At 40.4% G+C, this 24,348-nt stretch overlaps 1 protein-coding gene across 1 annotated transcript in view; it reads right to left on the bottom strand.

Annotated features, from left to right (window-relative positions):
* The window catches only part of TMTC1 (transmembrane O-mannosyltransferase targeting cadherins 1), a 273,784-nt gene that overhangs the window by 56,891 nt on the left and 192,545 nt on the right, over positions 1-24,348 (bottom strand). Inside the window, exons 11-12 of the mRNA XM_072798473.1 lie at positions 20,603-20,716; positions 4,292-4,435 (exon numbers count right to left, since the gene is read on the bottom strand). Coding sequence (XP_072654574.1) covers positions 4,292-4,435; positions 20,603-20,716 — 258 coding nt within the window. The remainder of the gene's footprint in view (positions 1-4,291; positions 4,436-20,602; positions 20,717-24,348) is intronic.

The raw sequence follows: 24,348 nt of genomic DNA, 5'->3' as shown, positions 1-24,348 counted from the left end.
TGTATATCACTTTTGAAGTGAGCCGCAAGGAGGCAATCCAGTGTGGTCAGACAGGTGTAGGTTCAATTCCCACACCTTCTCTTTCTTCACTGAGGGACCCTGGCACATTACTTCTCCAAGCCTTTCTTTCTTCATTTACAAAACAGGAATAATGACAGCACCCTGCTCTCAAGGATGATCCAATCTAATGCTTGCGACTGAACATATGCTTAGGTTCTCAGAATGAGCTTTAACTTCTAGATTACAAAAAAAAAAAAAGAGGCACAATTTAAAAAAACTCAGCTGCCTCATGAAAAACAGAAGGGGTAGAAATTTTAAACAAATAGTAAAATGGATCAGATCAAACACAATTTAAAATATCCTTATCTTGGGATCCCTGGGTGGCGCAGCGGTTTGGCGCCTGCCTTTGGCCCAGGGCGCGATCCTGGAGACCTGGGATCGAATCCCACATCGGGCTTCCGGTGCATGGAGCCTGCTTCTCCCTCTGCCTATGTCTCTGCCTCTCTCTCTTTCTCTCTCTGTGACTATCATAAATAAATAAAAATAAAAAAAAAAATAAATAAAATAAAATATCCTTATCTTTGTTGTTTCTTTTGTCTTCAACCCTTGCTACTTAGTAGCAGACATATATTAAGGAAAGCAGAAATGAAAGTCAGAGGTAACTAAATGTGGATTAGCTCTACTTCCTGAGTCAACTCTCTCTGCTACTGAGGGAAATAATGTAAACAAACATGTTTCCTTATAGAAAACAAAACAAAACAAAAAAACCATGATGGGCCTTTCTCCCAAGAGGCAACCACATGCCATTAAATAGCTAAATATTAAGTAATTTTTGGGTTGAAGAGCTATTTGGGCACATGGGTAAATGAAAGTGAACAAAACAGAGTCCAAGGGCAGGGATTCAGTTCTGGGCCTGCCAGGGCCTAGGCCAACATCACATAAGATTTCTGAGCCTTGGTTTCTCCTTCGTAAAATGGGGATATGGATGAGAATACCTTTTGTGAAAAAGATTGAATTAAATAATGCATAAGAAAACACTTATCTATAAACTGCAAAGTATTATGTAAATGTTAGCTGTTATCATGATTTTATTCCACTGGATTGTAAGAATAATCTATGTGGATACAGCCACTCCACTCTCTGATGCAAATCAAAGGAGCAACAGGTGAACAACAGTGGCTTTGTACAAGGCACTCAACTTTTCAGGACCCTTATTCCCTCTTCTTCCCTGTCTACCTTAAAGAGTTACTAGGAGAGCCTCATTAAAAAAAAAAAAAAAAAAAAAGCACTCAGAAAACTAGAGGCTTACACAAATATAAAGCATTGTTGTTGGTTTGGATAATCACCAAGAGTTGATTTTGACAAAATCTCTGACAAAGAGAGAAAAAAAATCCCATGTTTAGTGTCCAGGAGTCCCTCTTACTGTGAAAAATAGCCATTACCATGGTCCAAAACATAATTCTTTGTCCTTTTAACTCACATATACTCATCCAAGATAATAGTTTTTTTTTTTTTTTCAAGATAATAGTTAATGGCAATAATATGTGGAAAAGGAAGGTTAGGGCGTGCATCTCTTGTTCAGGTAGTGGCAAGATGAAATTTAAGGACTGTCGGCTGTCATTTTTAAGTAAAGCTCCATTCAGCACAATACGATAATCATAACTGCAGGACATCCTTCCTTACAAGAACTGCCATGAAGCTGGCTCTTGGGCAGCCCAGGTGGCTCAGCAGTTTAGCACTGCCTTCAGCCCAGGGCGTGATCCTGGAGACTCAGGATCGAGTCCCACATCAGACTCCCTGCATAAAGCCTGCTTGTGACTCTGCCTCTCTCTGTGTCTCTCATGAAAAAAAAAAATAAAATCTTAAAAAAAAAAAAAATAAGCTGGCTCTTTGGGGGAAAAATACTCATCTATGTGGTCTTTAAAATCAGTACTATGTAATTCTGGTACCCCAAAAGATACTGATAGGACTTTATCCAGTCATTAAATTATTTGACCTCTAAGGCAGGACAAAAACAGATGTAACAATGACTTAAAAAGATGTGTCTTTAGAACTTCACATAAGGGGGTGCCTGGGTGGCAAGTAGGTCAAGCGTTTGCCTTCAGATGAGGTCATGATCCAGAGTCCTGGGTTCGAGCCCCAAGTCAAGCTCCAAGCCCTGCATGGGGCTCCTGGCTCCACAGGGAGCCTGCTGCTTCCCCAGCTTGTGGTCTCTCTCTCCCTCTCTGTCAAATAAATAAGTAAAATCTTAAAAAAAAAAAACACAAAACCTTCACATTAAAAAAAAAAAGAGCTCATAAAAATCAGAGAATAAAATAGAAGCAGCCCATTGACCTGCAACTATTATCTGTAATAATTAGAACTCATTTTCCCCACATCTCTTGATCTGTTATTACTTTTAATAGGAGCCGACTAGTACTAAAAGGACTTTTCTGTCACCATGTGTACCACTTCATTTAACAACTAAGATTGTTTTTCATCATTCTCAATTTGTATCAAATTGTAACAAAAAATTATCTAACTTGAAAAATTCAGCTTATTTGGTTTTTGCTGATTTATACTTTTATTTCTCTCATTTGAATCATACTTTCCCCATATTTACTTACTTTTGTATAGTATTCCTTGATTTTGTGCTCCTGTACCTGGACAAAGCCAACCCTAAACCTAGAACTTCACACTTAGGATGGCACCTCTCACATCATACCATATTAGCTTGTTCTATAATTAAGGCACTTCAATACTTCTGTCCAAATGGGATTAAATAAAAAACACACATTAACACACACATTAGGAGAAAGGACTAAGATCTATCTATACATGTAAAACTCAAGGAGTACACAGGAAGGTGAAGAAGTTGCATCATATGGAGTTACTGAGGCAATTAAGACAATCCTTTTAGGGAGAGGACAAGAGAACAAAGCAAACCATTAGCTAGCTGTAAGGTACCAGATGAGTGCTCTAGAAGTTGAGAGACTCAGAAACCAATGCAGGAAGTATGGAGATTTTTTTTAAGGATGGATAAATTTATTTATTTATTTGGTGGGGAGGGCAGTGGGAAGGAGGTACGGATCTCAAGTCGACTCGGTGCTCAGCAAGATCATGACCTGAGACGAAACCAGGAGTCAGGTGCTCAACCGACCGAGCCACCTAGAGTCCTCCAGTAAGTGTTGTAGATTGTTAGCATCCTAATAAGCTGAGATAAATACATCACTACCATCTCATTTCAAACCTTGTTCATCCTATTTCCACATTGGATCTTTTCACCGTTTTCTTAAGCTTAGAAGCAAATTCCGTAACTTCCACCATTTCATTATTGCCAAAACTACAGATGCCAACACCATCACCAACACGCTTAGATTGTATTAATAAAAATACAAGATGCAAAAGCACCCCTGTTCTAGGTTTCAGTGATACTAATTACACTATGAACCTCTTCCAAGGCAGTGAGTAAAAAGCCAACACCAATGACTGATTGTACCTGGCAGGTCTCCCTAAGAGCAAGAGTTATCATTACTAAGTCCAGGCAGGCCTTGCTTCATTTCTTACTGCTTGCATATGCTGGACATGAGTTGTAGTTGTGTCATCTGGTTGCAGCTTTATTTTTTTTTTAAGATTTTATTTATTTATTCATGAGAGATACAGAGAGAGAGAGAGAGAGACAGAGACAGAGACACAGAGGGAGAAGCAGGCTCCATGCAGGGAGCCCAATGTGGGACTCGATCCTGGGACTCCAGGATCATGCTCTGGGCCAAAGGCAGGTGCTAAAACCACTGAGCAACCCAGGGATCCCTGGATGCAGCTTTAGAGCACACTACTCTTCTTAGATGAGTGCTTTGCCCAAAGTATATTTGTGGAATACTTGGGAAATGCCTTACCAAAAAAATTTGACTTTGGGAAATATCATATCGTATTCGATATTGCCTTCCTGAAGATTCACAGAGCATTTAGCATATTAAAGGTTCTTGCAAGAGGAGGAGTTATCTTTGTCTAACTCAGCATTTCCTAAATTTACCTGACCATGTAACCCTTAGCTATGCCCCCCCCCCCCCATTGGCATCCTATGAACATCCAGAACTGACACTTCCAGAGACACTCTTGGAAATACTCTTTTTGAGTGATAAGGGATAGATTATTTCAGAGGACTATTACCTCATCTCAAAGCTTGAAAACCCTAAATTATTCCACTCTGGGAAGAGGAGACAGTAGCACAACCAGATGAGTATTAAGAAGGAAAGGATTTCCTTCGTAAAATTTTCAAGACCGCCTGATCAAAGGTACACATTCTACTTACTTAAGGAGATTGCCGAGATTGAACAGAGCCCGGTTGTGCTGAGGATTTAGCTGGAGAGCCCTCTGATAGTACATCTTTGCCTCTGCTGCGTCTCTCGTCAGTGTTCCCAGATTGTTCAGGGCACTTGCATGGCGAGGATACAACCTGAAAAGTCAGAACTATTCAGCCATGATTGTTCAAAAACCTGTAAACTGGGCATAATTTGCTTGTTCTCCACCGCTCCCCCCGCCCCCCAGGGAATGCCACAACCAAAATGAAACACGGAGTTCTTCCTTTATTTTAATGGTTTGTCCATGTGAAATCTTATGTGTGCAGCTGCAGGCATATAGATATGGCTGAGAAGCACATATTTGACCCTTAATGGTATAAGTAAATAACCCCCACATGGTACGAAAATAAACAGTATGCAAATCTAACAGGGTTAAACAAATTTTAGTCCTTTGGAGCCTATAATTACTTTCGATCTGCTTTGACAGAAAATTCTCATTGCCTCATTGCTTCTGAGTTTCTGGGCTGGTGGACTGCTGAGCAGCTGCCTGTATAGGGCCTACTATGTACACGAGATGCTGGAGGTTCCTCAGGTGAAGGCATCTTCACATATTTGGATTGGGGGATTAGAAAGACCATCATCATTGAGAAAGCATAATATACAATGTCTTCCCATAAAAATAAACTTTATCCCTAAAATGACTTTCCATCTTGGCTCTCTTTTTCCATTTTATCTCCTTTCCCTCCTCCTACTGTAATTTGGTACCAACTGGCCTGATACAGTTCTCAGAATGAAAATCCTGACAAACGCTTAAAAAAAAAATTAAATAATGCACAATGAAGTGAAAGTAGCATTCCCATGTTCAAAAGCAAATGTAAAGGAGGCTTGGGGATACATCAGTAAACCAAATTTATGCTGATTAAAGAAGGAAGGGAATCAATCTACTTCCTTAACTCAAAACCATAAAGAAGGCAAATCCGCACAGCTACATAGTTTAGTTGTTTCCGCTATATTTAGAGCAGAATATTTAGCAGACGAAGAGGTTCACTCCGTCTCTGTCACCCAGAGTGCTTAAATAAGCTCATGGAACTGGCTCTTATTGTAGAAAAGCCAAGATAATGCACAAGAAATAAAAATAGGATGTGTACTTGTCAAATCTCTTGACAATCAAATGACATGCTTGCCCCCTCCCACTCTGTTCTGCACCTTCTAAGATCAGTTATATTTGCGGACAGAAGAGCTTCCTATTAAAAGGCTGCCAAGACAAGTCTCATTTTTTTTTTTTTAAATCTTTGTTTAACTCAAAGTTTCCTAAGTTTATTTGATTACGGAATCCTCTCTTCCCCGGTCCCTTCTAGAGCAGCAGTGAACACAAAGAACATTCCTGAGGGGGAAAAATAAAAAAAAGAACATTCCTGAGAAATAGTATTTTCAGTAAGACATGCCCATGCCAGGTGATGTTCCTCAGGACTGACAAGGGACAGAATCTATTCAGAGGTATATTATGTCCTCCCAAGCACAAAAGTTCTAATTACTCTCAATGGCTGTAGAGGATGTTGGGGAGAGATACGAGAGGAATTGGGAAAAGGAAAACATACTGGGCCAGCACATGGCACTGTTGTTTGCTTCTCTCTGGTCATCTTCACTCAGGCAAAGACAACCCGAGGTCCCTGGTAGCCCTATAACCCCTGGCCTTACAGTTCTAAGGGAAGCAAGTCCTTGGCTCTCTCTCTCTGAGATGCCACTAAGGGATATCAGAGCTTTGGATGAGAGCAAGATGCTCTTGTATCTGCTCATTCTTCACTCCATGGCCACAAAAGTCTCTTAGGAAGCTTGTGTCTAAGAATGTTACAGAAAGCATATCACAGCCAGGACTCAAATTCCTTTTAAAGAAACCTTTTTTTTGGGGGGGGGGGTGCAGGAAAAGACATTGAACAAAGCTCTCTGACCTCCCAAAGATTTAAGAGATGTCCAATGAACACGATATGAGCAATTCTTGTTTCTCTGTTGACCAGCTGTAATAGGAAGCTTCCTGGGGGCATCAGCCTTCTTAAAACTTGATCTTTTCCTTATTTCTTTAGGCTTGGGAGCCCTTGAAATCAATGTTTGAGGTAAAAGCACTACTTATGGGAAAGGACAGTATAAATTCCATAAGATCTTCCACCATGGACTCACTCACCTCTCGAAGTGCCCATCCGCACTCTCAAGCAACTGCCCTTGGCATTGGCTCTCAGCCCACCTTATTCAAATTTATGCTTACTGGCAATCCCACTGTCAAATAAATAGTCATGGACTTTCTTTCTTTTTTTAAAGATTTTATTTATTTACTCATGAGAGTCACAGAGAGAGAGAGGGAAGCAGAGACATAGGCAGAGGGAGAAGCAGGCTCCATGTGGGGAGCCTGATGTGGGACTCCATCCCAGGACCCCGGGAACCATGCCCTGAGCCCAAGGCAGACATTCAACCCCTGAGCCTCCCAGGTGCCCAGTCATGGACTTTCACATTTCGCTGAATCCAAAATGTTTTTTTTCCCTCTCTCTTTTCTTCTAATTCAGAAACTGAATGCAAGTCCACACCAAACTCTCAAAACCAGAAATAAGCAGTGAGAAAGGAAGTAGCGAGAAACAGAAAGAAGCACTCTGACAGAGAGAGGCACCCTGATGGAAGAGGCCTTGACTTGTGCTCCAAGAACTTGTCTGCAGTTGCATTAGCATGAAGCTTAGGACAAAGATTCATGGCCAGCCACAGTCGGGGAAGAGGCTGTATGTTGACAGAGTCCCAACCCAGGGAGGAAGGGGATTGCTGACATCTAGAGTGGCTTACTGAACCTATTCCCACTCAGAGCCCCCACCTGAAAAACGTGTGATATTGTGTATTCCTGGTAATAGTAAGCAGACTGCTAGCAATATCCTCTCTCACCGGGTATCTGATTAGGTTCAGCTACTCACAAGCAAGTATTGCATTATTTATAAAACAAAGCTGAATTTCATTAATAGGATTCTTCAATAACTAGGTCAGGAAAAAAATACCACAGTTTATTTTGAGTTTTAGATAAATGTAAATTTTTTTTCTTAAAAGACCTACTCTTCTCTTGTTCACTGAAGACCTATGCTAGGACAGAGGTTATTTTTTGTGTTTGCTTTTTATTTTATTTTTATTTTATTTATTTATGTTTTTAAAGATTTTATTTATTTATTCATGAGAGAGACAGAGAGAGAGAGAGAGAGAGAGAGAGAGAGAGGCAGAGACACAGGCAGAGGGAGAAGCAGGCTCCATGCAAGGGAGCCCGAGATAGGGACTTGATCTCGGGTCTCCAGGATCAGGCCCTGGACCGAAGGTGGCACTAAACCCCTAAGCCACCCCGCCTGCCCTGCTTTTTAAATAAACTTGTGTTTGAATGAGCTTGGGTCTAATTTAATACTGAGGTCTCCAGGAGGATAATTACATACTATAAAAATAAACAATTTAAGAGATGTCTATGTTGGTACATCCATTGTCAGAATAAATTAACCCTATCTTGACTTTGACTTCTACAGGAATACTTTATAAAAGTTCTGTTAGTGATTATTCCCTTCCCCATCTAAAAAAAAAGTCTCAACAAAAGCTTCACTAAACTAGGGTGGAGTGGTGATTTTCAGACTTTTTTTTTTTTTTTTTTTTATGAGTATGAACAGCCATAGGATTTTCCTTCTCACACTCTTACTCAACATTTGTGCTGGGGGTTCTTGCCATTTCTTTATTATTGTCATTTTTTATTTCAGTGAGTTAAATTTTTAAAACTTATTACACAGAAAATATGTTGTATTGTTAAGTAGTCCTAGTGTGTAAGGAAGCTTATTTTTTCTCTTTAAAAATGAAATCTTGGGACACCTGAGATTAAGCATTGGACTCTTGATTTTGGCTCAGGTCATGTTCTCAGGCTTGTGAGATAAAGCCCCACATGAGGCTCTGTGTCAGGCATGGAGCCTGCTTAAGAATCTCTCTCTCCCTCTCTCTTTGGGTCCCCCCCCCCCCCCCGTAAAAAAATTAAAGTGAAATCTACATATAGAGATATAGTTCTATGAATTGAGGAGAATTTTGGTCAAGTACTGAATAATCTGTATTCTTGGTAAGTACACCTCCAGTTGAGCACATATGGGGTTCTTAATTTTTATCTAGGAGCATTTCCTTAAGCAGAACTGATAAAGCACCTATTTAAAAATATTATTCCCCTCCATTCCCAGTTACCTTAGCTGTGAGAATCAAAATCAACATGTTATTAGGAGATCATCATTGGGGGTGGGAACAAAAGAAAATGGGTCCCAAGTGACCTAGGATGGATTAAGGATACTTCACACTTTTTCTTCCATCGTCTCATTTAACCCTCCTAATTCTTTAAGTAGAATTACTGTACTATGTTACAGCTGAGGAAAGAAACTGAGTAGATAATAGATTATTAAAAAAAATAAAATCTCAGAAGCAGTTGTGTTCTTGTGTTAAGAAGACAATTGGCTCCTGTAAATCTATTTATTTTTCCTGACAATCATGAGTCTTTCCACCTTCAGCAAATAAATAACCGCTAGCAATTAGAGCTTCCATTTAGAGTAATTTCTCCTTTTTTTTTCTTTAGCCCATCCATTCAACTATGATCTTATAGGAACTAGTTCTCAGGGACAGAAGTAGAATAAACTCAATACTCAGAATACTTGGCTGCTGAGATTCTTATGCACTGGAAAAATATGTTACCCACCATACAAAATAATCATGTTATCTCCAAAAACCACAGCATTCAGAGAGGCTATTTAGAGCCAGCAACACTGAGTAAGTGTACAAGATGTACGTACACTCTCTCATCTACTGCCCTTAAGCTTTAACCCAAGATCAACCTGCAGACCCAGAGACACGAGATGGATGTGACTAAAGTGTGGTTTTACATTTTCTTTCAGTTATTTACTTTGAATTTTGTACCATCTGTTCAAAAGTTAAGGATGCTCTTAATTTTTTGTTGGAGTACCTTACACGGCATTTCATTGTGCAAGCGATATTGTATCCTATGCTCCAGCTTGTAATTTCCTTTCAGAATATACACACCCTGATTTATTTGTCTGATTTTCATTCCACACCTTAATTTATTTGAGGTTAACTATGCTAAGGTCAGATGTTTATTTTCTATTTCCTGTTAAGAAAAAAAAAATCCAAAAGAAAAACATGTCTGGGAAAAAATTCAACCATAAAACCTGAACTTCACTGGACTAAAAAAATAACCAAAGTAAACTTTATTTCAGGAGTCAGCAGCATATTTTCAACCAGATTAGTCTCTGGCATTTTTTAAAAAATGCCTGGTTCTTCCCTGTTATAAAATTTGAACAACCATGTCACTAAAATGTACCAGGTGACACTGATTATTGATCTGCTTCTTTGCTTGTTCGAAATTGCCATTAACACCCAGCAAGTAATCTTGCCACTTTCTTTTTGCATTATATTCTTTCCACCCTTTAAGAAAGCTTTGGGAAAAAACCTCACATGCAATTTAGGGAAATGTAACACACTCTCCAAAGAGGGCCAACTAAATTATCTGACCTCTCACAATGGATGACCTCTCACAGTGATCCAGAAGGACTCCACCCAGTTGATTTTCCAAGACAATTTAGAGTAAACCCTGTTCTCTGATGCCCTCAGGAAATGAGTCATTTTAAGTGGCTGAATTTTCCTGATTCCTGACAATTTAACTCTAAGGGTTGGGAAATGCATTGAATTAAATAGTTCTCTGCTTTTTATTTAACCTTTCACAGAGGCTTGAGGTGATTATGGTGAACTTTGGTTTTTGGGGCAGATGGTGGGCCTGTTTTGGTGGAGCAGAAATATAACTGTATTTGGAGTCAGAAGCCATGGACTTTCAGGGAAAAAAAAAAAACATATCTAGCTATGAGATTTTGAATTTATGTCTGCCCCTTAGTTGCTTTCTCTATAATAATAAGGTCAATAGCTATTGACCTTCTGTGTAAACAAATGGGCGTCTATGTTAGAAAATGAGATGATGGGTATAAAAATACCCATCATCATACTTGTTCCACCATAAACAGTTTGTGTTTGGGGTGAGTTGCAGGACCTCTGGGTGGTATTATTCGGTTCCCCCTCCAGCCCTAACGAACCCACGCCAGGCTGAAGCTGCCAGGTCTCCTCTCATATGGATTTCTCACCCTCCAAAAAAAATCATTCTCTTCACTGCTGACAATGGCCTTCGACTTGATCCCATCAGTCAAAATAACATCCATTATTTCTTCATCACTAATCCAGTGAACACTCAAGTCATCTTGAATCCATCTGTCTCTCCTATGCCGTGGGTTCTCAGATGTGAAGGACGTGCGACTCTTTCCATTTTAAGAATGTAGGAATGTTCTCTGCCAAACCCTCATTCCAAAGCCTGTCAATCCTTCATCATCTAAAGCAAACGATCCCCACAGGCACCAGAGCAATTTCCTCCAAGCCTTATGATATGCTCAACACCAAATGGAATTCCAGACACGTGCAATTTTACAAGCTACATCCAAGGTTGTAAGGAGATTCAAAGTCCTGTGTGACAGATCCATGTGCACATGGAGTCTTTACTGTACTGATACTTCATAGCATTACTAGCACTCCAGTTGTATCAACTCGGGAAAAGACGGCAGTGGGCGGAAAAGGGGGTCCCTATTCCTAATCAGTAACTGCCAATGAAGATCATGTGGGATGGGGAGAGAACAGGGTGCATATCCTGAATATCCGCTTCAGGATCTGGTGGTCACCAATGGCAGGAAGTAGGCGTGTTAAACATCTTGTGATGCATTAGACAGTCCTGCATAATTAAGAACTGTCCCATCTACACTGTTGACAGCTCTCCCACTGAGAGATACTGCTGTCATTACAGAGTTGCCCTCTAACTCTAAGGGGGTCTGTGATATTCTGTGCATTATATCCATCTGGTCTTTCTTTCAATAATCATTTAAACATCTACTAAGCACCTACAATGTGCCAAACCCTCCGGTAAGGGACCACAGCAATAAAGAGAAAGGAGTCCTTGCTCTCCAGTAAGTCCTGTGGCAGAAGAGGAAGAGACAGGGACACCAATTTGCTTTAACACACTGTGATCAGAGCACACAGGGCAGAAAGAGACAAAGTGGAGGGAGGGGGGTGGACAGTATGAGAAGCAGGAGCCCATGGCAGGAGCATTGGTACTCACCAAGGTGTTTCCAGGCCAGATGATGCTTCACCAGCGAGGCAGTAACAGTTGAGAGTTAAGGAAAGGGGAGGAAGGGATATAAGTAGAAAGAGGAAAAAAAAGTGTTTCAAAGAGAGAGAGAGAAAGCAAACTAAAAAGAACTCAGGAAACAAAACATGTTACTCTGGTTTAAGCACAAATTGGAAAGGAGGGCAATAAAGGACAAGGAACAGGTTTTGGAGAGAAGGTGGTAAGGTGAGTTTCGGTGCAGCGGGAAATGTGTAGAAACATCCAGGAATCAGCTGGAGAGATGGCTCTGATACAGGAACGTTATGTGGTGAAATGACAGCTTTGAGAGTTGATCAGCATACAGATGCTACCTAAAAGCTTTTGGAACTGAAGAGATCCTCTGGGAGGAAAACAAAGCTTGAGAAGAGGGGGAGCCTGAGAACTCCTCCACTAAGGGTTTGCAGGAGAGTCTAGAGAAAGAGGGAAAACCAAGGCAGCATGGAAGCTGACAAGTAATTCACTTTAAGGAGGACGGAGCAGTCAACAAAATTAATGCTGCTGAGAGTCAGCAGTGTCCCCTGGAGTTCCCCATATGAGGGCAGCAGGTGCACCTACAGAAGAGAGTCAGTGGTAGAGTGGAAACCACTCATAGGTGGTGGTGGTAGGGGGCTGGCTAGCAAGAGGGAAATGAAGGAGAAGACACTGAGACCAACAGGTAAGGGGAAAACAGGAGAGGTACAGGCTGGTTTGCATATTTGTTTCAAGAAGGTAGAAACTTGAGACTATTTATTTATTTATTTTTAAGGTATTTTATTGCCTGGGTGGCTCAGTTGTTTGAACATCCACCTTGATTTCAGCTCTGGTAACGATCTTGGGTTGTGAGATCGAGCCCCATGTTGGTCTCTGTGCTCATCAAGGAGTCTGCTTGAGATTCCCTTTCTCTTTCCCTCTCCCCCTGCTGGTGCACGTGCCCTCTCTCCCACCCATCTCCCACCTCACTCTCTAAAAATAAATAAATGAATCTTTATAGAGAGACATACAGAGTGTAAGATTGGGGAGGGGAGGGGCAGCGGTACAGGGAGAGAGAATCTCAAGCAGACTCCCTGCTGAGTGTGGAGCCCAACATGGGGCTTGATCGCACAACCCCCAAGATCATGACCTGAGCAGAAATCAAAAGGCAGACACTCAAGGGCTTGAGTCACCCAGGCACCCCGAGAGTATTTAAATATTAATGGAAAAGTGCCCAGAGAAGTAGATGAAGTGAAGGCTTTAAGAAACAGTTTTAAATAAAATCTCAGAGGAGTTGGAAATTAGGGACTCCTGAACACAGGAGAAAGGCAAGATGGGTTTGGGGACAGATTAAATATATGTTCTGTAGAAGTGACTATGGATCTACTTTGGAAAGTTTTTGGTTTTCATACTGTACCTCAGCTGCCATTTAAAAAAAATTCAGGTAATTCACATCTTAAAAAAAAAAAAAGACCATATAAAGATGTTTCCAGGTAGCATTCACCCAATCAACACACACTAAGTGCTACATTCCTGGTATTGTTCTCTAGGCTGCGGATAAAGACCCAAATCTCTACCCTCATGGGGTTTCCCCTCTAGTAGAGGGAGACAGACACTTAAAAAAATGAGAAGTAGGGGCACCTGGGTGGCTCAGTGGTTGACCATCTGCCTGTGGCTCAGGGCATGATCCCGAGGTCCTGGGATCAAGTTCTGCACTGGGTCCCCCACAGGGAGCCTACTTCTCCCTCTTCCCATGTCTCTGCCTCTCTCTGTGTGTCTCTCATGAATAAATAAATAAAATCTTTAAAAAAAAAGAGAGAAGTAGGTGAATGGGTGACAAATGCAATGGAGAAAATGAAGCAAAGAAGAGGAATAGAGCATGTTGGTGGTGACTGCACTCTTGGGTGGGGTGGCCTGGGAAGGCCACATTGACAAGATGACCTAAGTGGGGAACCCCGAAGGAAGGGAAGGAGGCAGCTAGTTAGAGAATGAGGGTGTGTTCCAGGAAGAGGGAATTACAAATTCAGAGTCCCTGGAATAGAAATGTGGCCTGACTGTATGTAGCTGGAGCTGAGCTGGCAGAAAAGTCCCAGGAGGTGAGGTCTGAGAAGGGCAGTGCAGGGCCTGGTAGGAGCCACAGGGGCTCTGAGACAGGAATCTAAGTGAGACACGATGGCCAGTGGAGGTGGACAGAAGTGGTCAGATTTGGGACATACAAATAAATAACACTTAATGAATTTATCACTGTCAGGTATTGGGCAGTGCCTCAAGCTTTTTATACGAACTATCTTGTAATCTTCCAACCTTATCAAGTATGGTGTTACCTCCCATGTTGTCATTTTAACAGAAAATCTAAGTGATATTGTTAAAGCTGTCATATTTGCTTATATAGGAAATTGTAAATTGAGCCGGTTGTGGTGGCTGCTTTCTCACACCACCCAGACACCACTCACGTCTGAGACACTTGTTCCCCATCTGTTGACAGTTCACAGCTGAGTCTTCTCAGGAACTGCCTCACCCCAGGCTACCCTCCCTGGCTGGGGCAGTGACTGGTTCATAAGGGGATGTAAAGATTCCATCTCTTGCCATTCACGGCAATCCTGAGGGGCGCTCGCAGCTCCAGAGCTTCCTAGGTGTCAGCTGAGGCCCAGGAATTGCCCTTGCTTGTCAACTCTCCCTCTGCCCATCCTGCTCCCCTGGCTTCCTTCCCTAACATTTCCAGAGAGCACTTCTTAATGGACTTCCTGCATGCAGATCCCAGCCTGGGATTCTGTTTCCTGGGGAAGCACAGTGAGTTTCTGAAGTGAAAGAGAGGTATAAGGCAGGAAAAAATAAATAAATAAAAAGCAAAAAACAAAGCACACCCTCCCCCCCCCACCACCAAACCTGACAGCAAAATGTTCTTGAATAGAAATTACAGAACTTTCATTCAGAAATTTAGTCTATAAGTATGGCCACAAAGTCACTAACTTCTAGTTTTCTAAATGAAATAGTGTTTAATTTCTTGGATTTAATGAGTAAAACTGCTAGACTTCATTAACACAAAATATAGTGAAGCTATTAATTTCATCAACAAAAAAAGGAATAAAACTAATTTCAAGTGTCTATTTGTGATACTGGGAAGTGCACTTAGACTTTTATAAATGAAAATACCACACTGGCAAAAGAGCCCATCTCCACATGTTAAACCTGGTTAACAAATGGTCCTGGAGTTTTAATTCTTTCCAGAAATACATGACAGCTGGTATCCAAGGTCACTTTTACTCATAAGAGTTATTTTAAATGTTCACTTAAAATAGGCTGTGTAATGAAGGACTTTTAAAATAAGCATTATATCCTGATTTAAAAAAAATGTTCAAACTCCACCAGCTTCATAGATAGCATTTCTCAAAGGAGTTATAATAATGTTATTGATGTATTCAGGACATCAGTGAACAGTGAGTTAATTACACATGGTTAGATTTTGTTAGACTATGATACAGGGTTTCCTTGATTCTTTTATTACTTCCCTTTTTTCCATATGCACTTACACAGTCTAATAGAGTCTCCTTGCAGAGTTCCAGTTATCAACACAGCAGGGAATGCAAAGAATGCTATCAATGGTTACTACTATCATGACGAGTCTCTATTTTATGCATTAAAAATTCCAATCAAAAAGATTTTAGTTCTATCCTTTCCCACGTGGTAGGCAATTAAATTGCTAGTGGCAATTTCTTTGGGACAGGAGCAATAAAAGCACATTTCTTCCCCTTTACTTATACCAATAAAAAAAAGCCTGGTTTGGGGATCCCTGGGTGGCTGAGGTTTAGCGCCTGCCTTTGGCTCAGGGCGCAATCCTGGAGTCCTGGGATCAAGTCCCACATCGGGCTCCCAGCATGGAGCCTGCTGCTCCCTCTGCCTGTGTCTCTGCCCCCCTCTCTCTCTCTCTATCATGAATGAATAAACCTTAAAAAAAAATCCTGGTTTTCTGGCTTCTTTTTCTGTTTAGAACATCAACAACAGGGGCACCTGTTGGTTAAGGCAGACTCTTAATGGGATGTCCTGGGATGGAGGCCCACACTGAGCTCTTTGCTCAGTGGGGAGCCTGCTTCTCCCTCTGCCTGCTGCTCCCCCTGATTATGCCTTTTCTCTGTTAAATAAATAAATAAATCTTTAAAAAATAAAAAAAGAACCTCAACAACAGATATACTGGGAGTGGATAAGGCTAAGGGTCCCATGGCTGCCCAAGCACATTTGAGTACTGTCATGGAAGGGTAATGCACCTCCTGCTTGACAGGAGTATGGGAAGGTGGAAATCTTAGATGATTTACTGTGTATTTCATGGTGAAACCATACCTGTGAGGGGGATGAGGGAAAGCAGCAGTCTGGGTAACTGAAGATCATAGCTCTTGTATCAGGGATGGAATCCTGCAGAGGGGTGATATCCAATCACCTGGGATGCATGACTAGATCTGGGTATGGGAGGTGCTTATCATAGTAGGCTGGGAGGAATTCTAAGTGAACAACGTTCCATGGATATGGAATAATTTGCTGGTGACAGTAAGGAGACTTTCCTGACCCATCTGGACAAAGGTGAACTCTATTCCTTCCCAGGTGCAGGGTTCTTGATGGCCAGCCCATTTTAACCAACCAATAACTGAGTCATGCAGTGAATTTAAATATAAGATGAAAAACAACTTCCATAACTCTATCACCTGTAGTGAAAACTATTTTAAAACTGCCTCTTTGGGGCATCTGGGTGGCTCAGAGGTTAAGTGTTTGCCTTTGGCTCAGGTGTGATCCCTGGGTCCTGAGATCGAGTCCTGCATTAGGCTCCCCGCAGGGAGCCTGCTTCTCCTTCGGCCTATATCTCTGGCTCTCTCTGTGTGTCTCTCATGAATAAATAAAGTCTTTTAAAAAATAAAAAATAAAGATAAATAAAACAGTTTCTTCACTATGTTGTACTCTTCTCTGTAAAACATATTGGTGGTTGTCCACAACTTAATAAACTTTTCCTGTAAGTCTGGGCCTTTTTGACCCTGTGAGTTGAGTTGAATGACTAACAGACAATCATGTTTATTAACAAATTTATTGCAGTTGTAGTTTTTATTGCAGTTGTGTAATGTAATAAAATATTTTGCAAACTGATAAAATAGAAGTGAAAAAGTTATTTCTATGAAAACTAAGTAAATACTCTAAAATTCTCAAAAAAGGGAACTTGCTCAAGAAATTGCTATTGAATTAGATGAAAAACATCTGTAAAATCTATAGGAGAAAAATCAGGAAAATCTCACAGTCATTACATTTTTATTCCACTTTAAAGTATCAAAATCATCAGACAAATGATTTATGGATGTGATTTTGCAGATTATAATCATTAGACTCTTACCCAAAGGAAAAAGTGGTTTGACATTTGAAGATTGGTGAATAGATGTACATGTGAAATTTTGGGATACAATAAATCATTCAAGAGTGTGCATAATTTGTTTTATGATTTTCCCCTTTTAACTAACTTTTTAAACTAATCAACAAACTACCGGCCAACTACACATTCGGGATCTGCTGCACTTTATCCAGGCAAGGCTACTATCTCTCCTTTTGGACTTATTGGATGAATTTTTGGATGGGCATTTTTGTCAGGAAGAGCTGACATACTGGGTGGTTTCTGAACTTTCTACTCAGCTAACAAGAGGTGGAATGGTAGAAACTTTTCCAGTTTTAAGCAATGGTCAGAAAGTTTTGGTAGCACACGGCAGATCCACCAGTGGTGTTCTGATTCTGAACCATATAGAATCTCAAACTTTATAAAACCTGGAATAGGTATAAACATGACAGCTGCCCTTCATAGCAAAGCAAAGCTGACACTTCTGTTAATAAAGGATGAGAAAAGAAGAAAAGAGTTATTTTCTTCCATCTTCCTTTGCTGATTTTTTTTTTCTTTTTTTTATTTGGGTCTTAATCTGAATCTATAACCTCAGTGGCAGCATTTTCCAGGGGAGATTTCCCCTGCACTACAGAAATATAATAAATGAGGTACACCAAAAGGGAGGAGAAATTAGTACTACTTGCATCTCATTTAAAAAATATAGTAAGGTTGGGGTGCCTGGGTGGCTCCGTGGATTAATCATAATCAGCCAGCTCTTGATTTCAGCTCAGGTCATGATCTCAGGATCATGGGATTGAGCCCCGCATTGGGCTCCCCACTTAGTGGGGAGTCTGGTCCAGCATTCTCTCTCTCTCTCTCTCTCTGAAATAAATCTTTTTTAAAAACATAGAATAAGGTTTAAAAGAAGCAGAATATTCATGTCATATATAATTACCAATTTAATGTGGCATTATTTCTAGAATTATAAGACAGCCAAAATGATATTGGTATAGATACAACCCTAATGACTAATTTCATCACTGCCTTTGGGATCTATGCAGTCATTAAAACAGAAATGGATAATTGTTGGGACTGATTTCAGATAATAGCACCATTATCCCTACACATTTCTCTAGTCACTGTCTTTTTGCTGTGTGCAAATATGGAAAATATCAAATACAATGAAGCTAAAATAGGGACGAGGTAGTTGGGAAGGGGAGAATCAACTTCAGCAAAGAAATTTTAGGATACAATAAATCAGCAAAGAAAGAGCAGTATCAAAATAAGGGCAATCTAGGATACCTGGGTGGTTCAGTTGGTTTGGCATCTGACTCTTGGTTTCGGCTCAGGTCATGATATCAGGGTCGTGAGATGGAGCCCCACAGTCAGGCTCTGAGCCAAGTGTGGAACCTGCTTGAGATTCTCTCTTGCACTCTCCTGCTGCCCCACCCCCTCCACCATTCATGCGCATGCTCTGGCTCTCTAAAAAAATTAAATTAAAAAATAAGTGCAATCTTCTAGTCACCTAGGATGAATAATCATCAAAATGATGAATAGTCCTAGCATTTTCCTCTTCTCTCTAACACAACAAGTGACAATTTATTTAAATTAAAAGACAAAACAAAACACCCACACCATTGAAAATTCACCACAGAGATATCCACACAAAAATGATGCTACTTAAATCAGAAGCATTTTGAGACTGGTCTGAGAGGATGAAATATTTCACTAATTACTATGCAGTGTATTTATAGCTCTAATTGTTTTTCCCCCCACTTCTCAAAGGACATGTTTCTTCCAGAAGTACAGTTGCTGAAGCAAACATTTATTTTTATTGTTCCATGGGAAAAAAGCGGTAATACCCAACCAGCTACTATAATTCTGTAAAATCAGCTGCTGAAGAATTTTGTGTAATTTATATCTTTGCCCCAAGCTGTGCCTTAGGGTTTGTCTTATTTTTCTGTTTGAACTTGACAGAAAACAGTCTGTTAGAATGCAACAAATTTTAAAGGATACTGGTAATACTTCTTTTCAACCACTATTTTTCAGACAAACTAATTGCTCTCTTCTCTTCAAGAATGTCACCTAAAATCCTGAATCGTTAATTAATCATTAAGCCAAAACATACTTTATTTGTGCCCTTGAAGGAATATGCCTCTTTAAAAATTACATCTCCTCATTGCAAAAATAATACACGTTCATTATAGAACATCTGGAGCACAAAATAAAGTATACAGAAAAAAATTAAGCCATAATCTCACAACTAGAGATAAGTATTGTAAACATTTGGGTAAGCTGGCTTCCAGGGAAAGAATATAATTCCTTATTAAATCCTAAAAATGACCTTCTATTCCTTAATAAAAACTCCTTTTCCTCAAAAAAGGTTTTGTTATAATTTTCCTTTGGGACATGCATTTCTTGTATCTTTGGAAAAGTATCTGATGGTGAACTTGATGTGCACAGCCTAAAATTTTTGCCATACTGAATACTAAATAACAGAGCCTAATGTCTGAAAGATTTTGATTCATGAACAATACACTTATGTAAGAGCATTGTTCAAAACGATAATTTTACAAAGCGGGTCAGTTACTTTAAGAATGATGATTTCACTCTTTTTTTTTTTTTTAAAGATTTTATTTATTTATTCATGAGAGACAGAGAGGGAGAGAGAGAGGCAGAGACACAGGCAGAGGGAGAAGCAGGTTCCATGCAGGGAGCCTGACACGGGATTCGATCCCAGGACCCCAGGATCATGACCTGAGCTGAAGGCGGTGCCACCCAGGCTGCCTAAGAATGATGATTTCAAACTAAACTTTGATATAATCCTAGTATGTGCTTCAGGGAAATGTAGTTTTGTTTGCTACATATACTTTAAACATATCCCAAAGTGGAACAGTTATCAGAAAATTCAGCCAAATGTGGGCCAGTCTGTAGGAGCATGGAAACCTCTTTAAAAAGCTTTCACAAGCCTCATAGTACTCAATAAACACCTTTCTTTGTTTTGCCCACATCTAGAGACTCCGAGGCTATGTATAGTTCTCATATCTCCACATGTTCCAGGTTAAAGACATTCATCATGTGGGATCTTTTAGATAAGACCATCTTGAAAGTCAGAGTTGTGATTTTGAGTACTCAAGAGCAGCGCAGACTGCTGCTGGACATGCAGGATTGATCTGCAGTTTCTCATAAAGTGACATCTAAAGCTATGTTTGCTACAGTCTCTTCCAAACGAATACAAGGAGAGGAGTACAAAGAGAGTGTCAGGGCTGTTCATCTACATATGCACATACACACATATTTGTGTACACACACACCCCTTATTAACATATTCCCCATATGGTAATCAAGTATCTTCTAGTTCTCTATTTAATACAACCATCAGGGTATTTCATTTCTATACTCAAATGTCTTCATATAAATCCTTTCTGACAATGAGAAACCTAAAAGTGGGAGACTTCACTGGAATACATGTTCAGAGAATTTGCAGTGTATTTTTGACAACCGACTCCTGTTTGCCTGTATGTGTATATTCAACCGAGGATCACACCTCATTGAGGAGTGGGCAGCAATGGAAACTTCTGCAGGAAACCGCCAAGAATTAGAAGCAACGCAGTTACTACATTCACAGCAGACTCGAGCACTGAGCCAAGAGATGGAGAGTCCAGGATCCTTACCCCCTCCAAGGAGATGTCCGGTGTCCCCCACCCACGACACACTGGGAGGGTGGGCGAACAACAAGGGCCTGAGAAGCACAGCAGTGGACAATATACATAGGGTGCTTACCTGAGGGCAGTTCTGTAGTGAGAGATCGCTTCCCGGTTCCGACCCTGGTCCTTCAGGAAATTGGCGTAGTTGTAGTGAACCTTGGCATTGTGGGGCAGGGTTTGAACTCCAGACCTATAATTAGCAGAGTTAAAGGGAAAAAAAGAGCAACAAAGAATACTGTTGGGTTTTTTCATATTTTACTCAACTTCATGAACCTGCATTTGAAATGTCTTACATCCATCTAAAGCCAGGTTTTCCAAAATTGGAAACCTGCATTATGTGACTTACTGAACATGCTTCTATGGAAAACAACGGAGCAGTGTGTGGTTGTGCACAACTAAACAAACATGCTAACTGGATATGAAGCAGAGGTGGCTGCATGGGGTGATAGATAATTCTCTGGAGAACAAACCTGCACGCTCAGGTTCATTCAGTTTCTTTCCTTCCTTGCTTTTGTTCACCTAGAACCTTCCTTTTAAAAAAAATTGAGAGTGTCCACAAAAACAAATCCTTACAAGAGGGATGACTATGGACTGGCCTTCTTATTATGTTTTACTGGAAATTAACATTCCCGATGTTCCCAGCCTGGGCTAATTTAAAAAATAAATAAATAAATGCAAGGATAATTATTTTACAAATTGCAGATAAGGAAAAGAGGTTTTGCTCAAAAAGGTAAAAACCGTGCTTACACGGTCACTGTATTAGTCTGCTTGGGCTGCCATAACCCAATGCCTGGGGAATCCCTACAGTGTAAGAGCGAAACTTTGAAGATAACTGGAGGGGCCTGAGTGGGCAGAAAGGGGTCTGTTTCTTATTTGTAACTAGTCCACACATTTAATATGCACAAGATTATACAGCTGGTAAGTGGCAGAGGTGGGATTCTAGAGGATTCTAGTTTGGTTTTAGAGTCCCTTGTTCCCTCAATGAGGAGGGACGAGGTGGCAGGGGAATGATGAAAGGAGATGAGTTGGAGGCCCACTTGGGAAGAAAAGTCTTGGAATTTGCATGGATTATATGTGGGTTGGGGACAGCTGACGAGAGAGAGAGAGAGAGAGAGAGAGAGAGAGAGAGAGCAAGGAGAAAAGCACGTAACCTAGTTTCTGGGCCACTCTAATGTACTACTGCCTCTCCCAGATAACATACTTTCATTTAGTTTTTAATTTAAAGGTAAGATTAACAGAAGGATTTCATACAAAGTGTTAAAAATCTGTTGGGATATGTAAGGGCTTTGTAATCTTTTTGTTGAACTTTCAGCAAAACAGGTTCCTTAGGGCCAGCAAAGACAGTCCCACTTAAAACCCACTGGCTGGGAGCTTGAGGGACTCTCCAGGGACAGAACTTACCAGGCGTGCAAGAGGCTAGAGACTGACCCAAGGGCAACATTATCTGAAAGCAGCAGACTCCAAATTTATGCAGGCTGCTTCAGGGACCTCAAATGTGTTGCAGGTAGCTAGGATTATTTTTGATGGCTGGGGTGTGGCTAAATATAGGCTAAATCTATATCAGGAGCAGTCAAGCCCCAGATCCCCATCCTTACGCTGCATATCTAAGTAACTTTTTTCATTATTCTTTCCCCATCCCAGCAAAAGGCAGAGATTTTACTCTCTGAAAAAGTTGAGTTAGAGGGATCCTGCACTCAGGAACAACAGATATTTCTGAGCAAAGAGAGAAGAGTTGTATCTCAAAGGTAGATCATGTGAAGATCTGTATTCTGAACACCGGGTTCTCAGTTTGTCTCCCTTATAAAGCTCTCTGATACTGGCAGCCAGGATTGAACCCCTAGGGAGGAGTCTGGACAAATCTCAGTAAAAACTGACGCACCCAAGACAAAAGATTTATACATGCTGACATTTGGGTGCTCCCATGAAATCATTGGTATCCATTAATCACCCTATGGTGAGCCCCAACAGCTGCCACATAGAGCTGGGATTTTAATCCATATTTAAAATGGATACTAAGCAAAGTGAATTTAGTCACAGGGGAAGAATTTGGGTCAGAGTGACAGTAATGGCTTTAAATTTTTTTCCAATTTCTATCCAGGAAAATCTCTGATTTTTCTACCCAGGAATAAGTAGTGCATGGTAATGGGCAGATTTTAAAGGTAACTTTGGTTTCAACATGGACATAACTGGCATATTGGAATTGATCCTTCCCTCTGTGTGACTAGTATGGTGACTCTAATTTACGTATCGCCCAAAGAACAGACAATTAGGTCTGTGGAAACATGGTCCTTGCAAAGATCAGGGCATTGTTCAGTGATACCCAGAGGAAGTAATGATATTCATAACAGGCAAGCAGATGTGGGTGGAGTAACTCGAATCCTAAGAACGCACTGCTTTTTCCATTGTTGTTTTTTTGACCTTGGTGTTCTCTCTGTGATATTTTTCTGCTACGTTTTTCCAGTCTCTCATTTTACAATGAGTACTTTGTGGAAAAAGGGAAACAAACAACTGGCCAAAGGCAAAACTTTCCATGTAGCTGTAACTGGCCAGGCTGCTCTGGCTTCCAGAGCCAGTCTCCTTCATTTGTTCTACTGATGCTATGATTTCGTAGCCCTGATCATTTTAGTGGAAACAGGCAGCTTCCGTATATTTACTCTACAAAGACACGCAGTATTTATTAATTATACAGTTAGATCTCAATCCTTATTAATAATCCCAATGATGATTACAAAGAAAAATCTCTTTTCAACTCACGATCTTAATTCATGTACCTCATATTTCTCCCCCACACCTCTCATCTGCACAACAGTTGAAAAATAACAGAAATAACAAAAAAGCCACTTCTCTCAGGTGTATCTCCCAGTTTCTTGGACATCAATTGTTTTACTGGCATCACTGGAGAATAGGTCACGAGAATCATCCCCAAATTCTTGATTAGAAAACAAACATTAAAAAATAAAATTAATGAGCAGCGTTCAGCCAGAGGCTAACAGGAAAAGTAAGGAGGATTTGTGGTTCTCTTCATTTCTGACCCTGCTTTGACCTGAAGTTGTACAATGCCACACTCTGGATGGCTAGTACTCATGAAATGGGCCCAATTTGAATCAAATTCTGGCTAAGCACCCATTTCCATGGATTATTTCCTTTTATCCCTTCAATAACCTATTGGATGGGTAGAATTATTACACCTCCCACAACACAGAAGAGGAAATTAAATTTCACAGAGATTAAGACTTTTCTCTAAAGTTATAGACCCTAGAAAGTAGTTGAGCAAAGATTCCAACTAACACATGGTCAGAACCATTCCTGAAGCTGATCAACATTTGATGCTAAACCAGAAAGGTGCCACAGGATATAGTAACATTGTAATTTTCACTATCACAATGTTTATCTCATTGGTAAGCAAACTACAGCCCTGTGGGCCCCAGGTGCGCAATATGTTTACTATCATCTTTGGCATCTTTCCTGAGACAACAGCAGAGTTGAGTAGTTGCAAAAGAGACTATATGGCCCACAAAGACTAAAATATTTACCATCTACTCCTTTACAGAAGAATTTACCAATCTTCAGTATATATTCTCTGACCTAGGAATTTGGCTGATCTCTCTGGTTTAAGCAATTCAGAAAGGAAGACAGAAATGTGTTTCCTACAGAGATGGAGAATAGGGTAGGCCATAAATTCTTAACTGATGGTCCATGGATCATTTGGATAGTTCATGAATGGGAATCAGAGACCCTTATCTAGATGCAAATAAAAAAAATGGGGTCTCTGCCTTTATAGGTATTTCGAAGATTTGGGGCATTGAGTAGATTTTACCAAAT

Source organism: Canis lupus, chromosome 25, assembly GCF_048164855.1.
Source record: "Canis lupus baileyi chromosome 25, mCanLup2.hap1, whole genome shotgun sequence".
NCBI classification, from domain to species: domain Eukaryota; kingdom Metazoa; phylum Chordata; class Mammalia; order Carnivora; family Canidae; genus Canis; species Canis lupus.
Note: the sequence above shows the minus strand (reverse complement) of the source record. Positions and strands in the feature narration are given on the sequence as shown.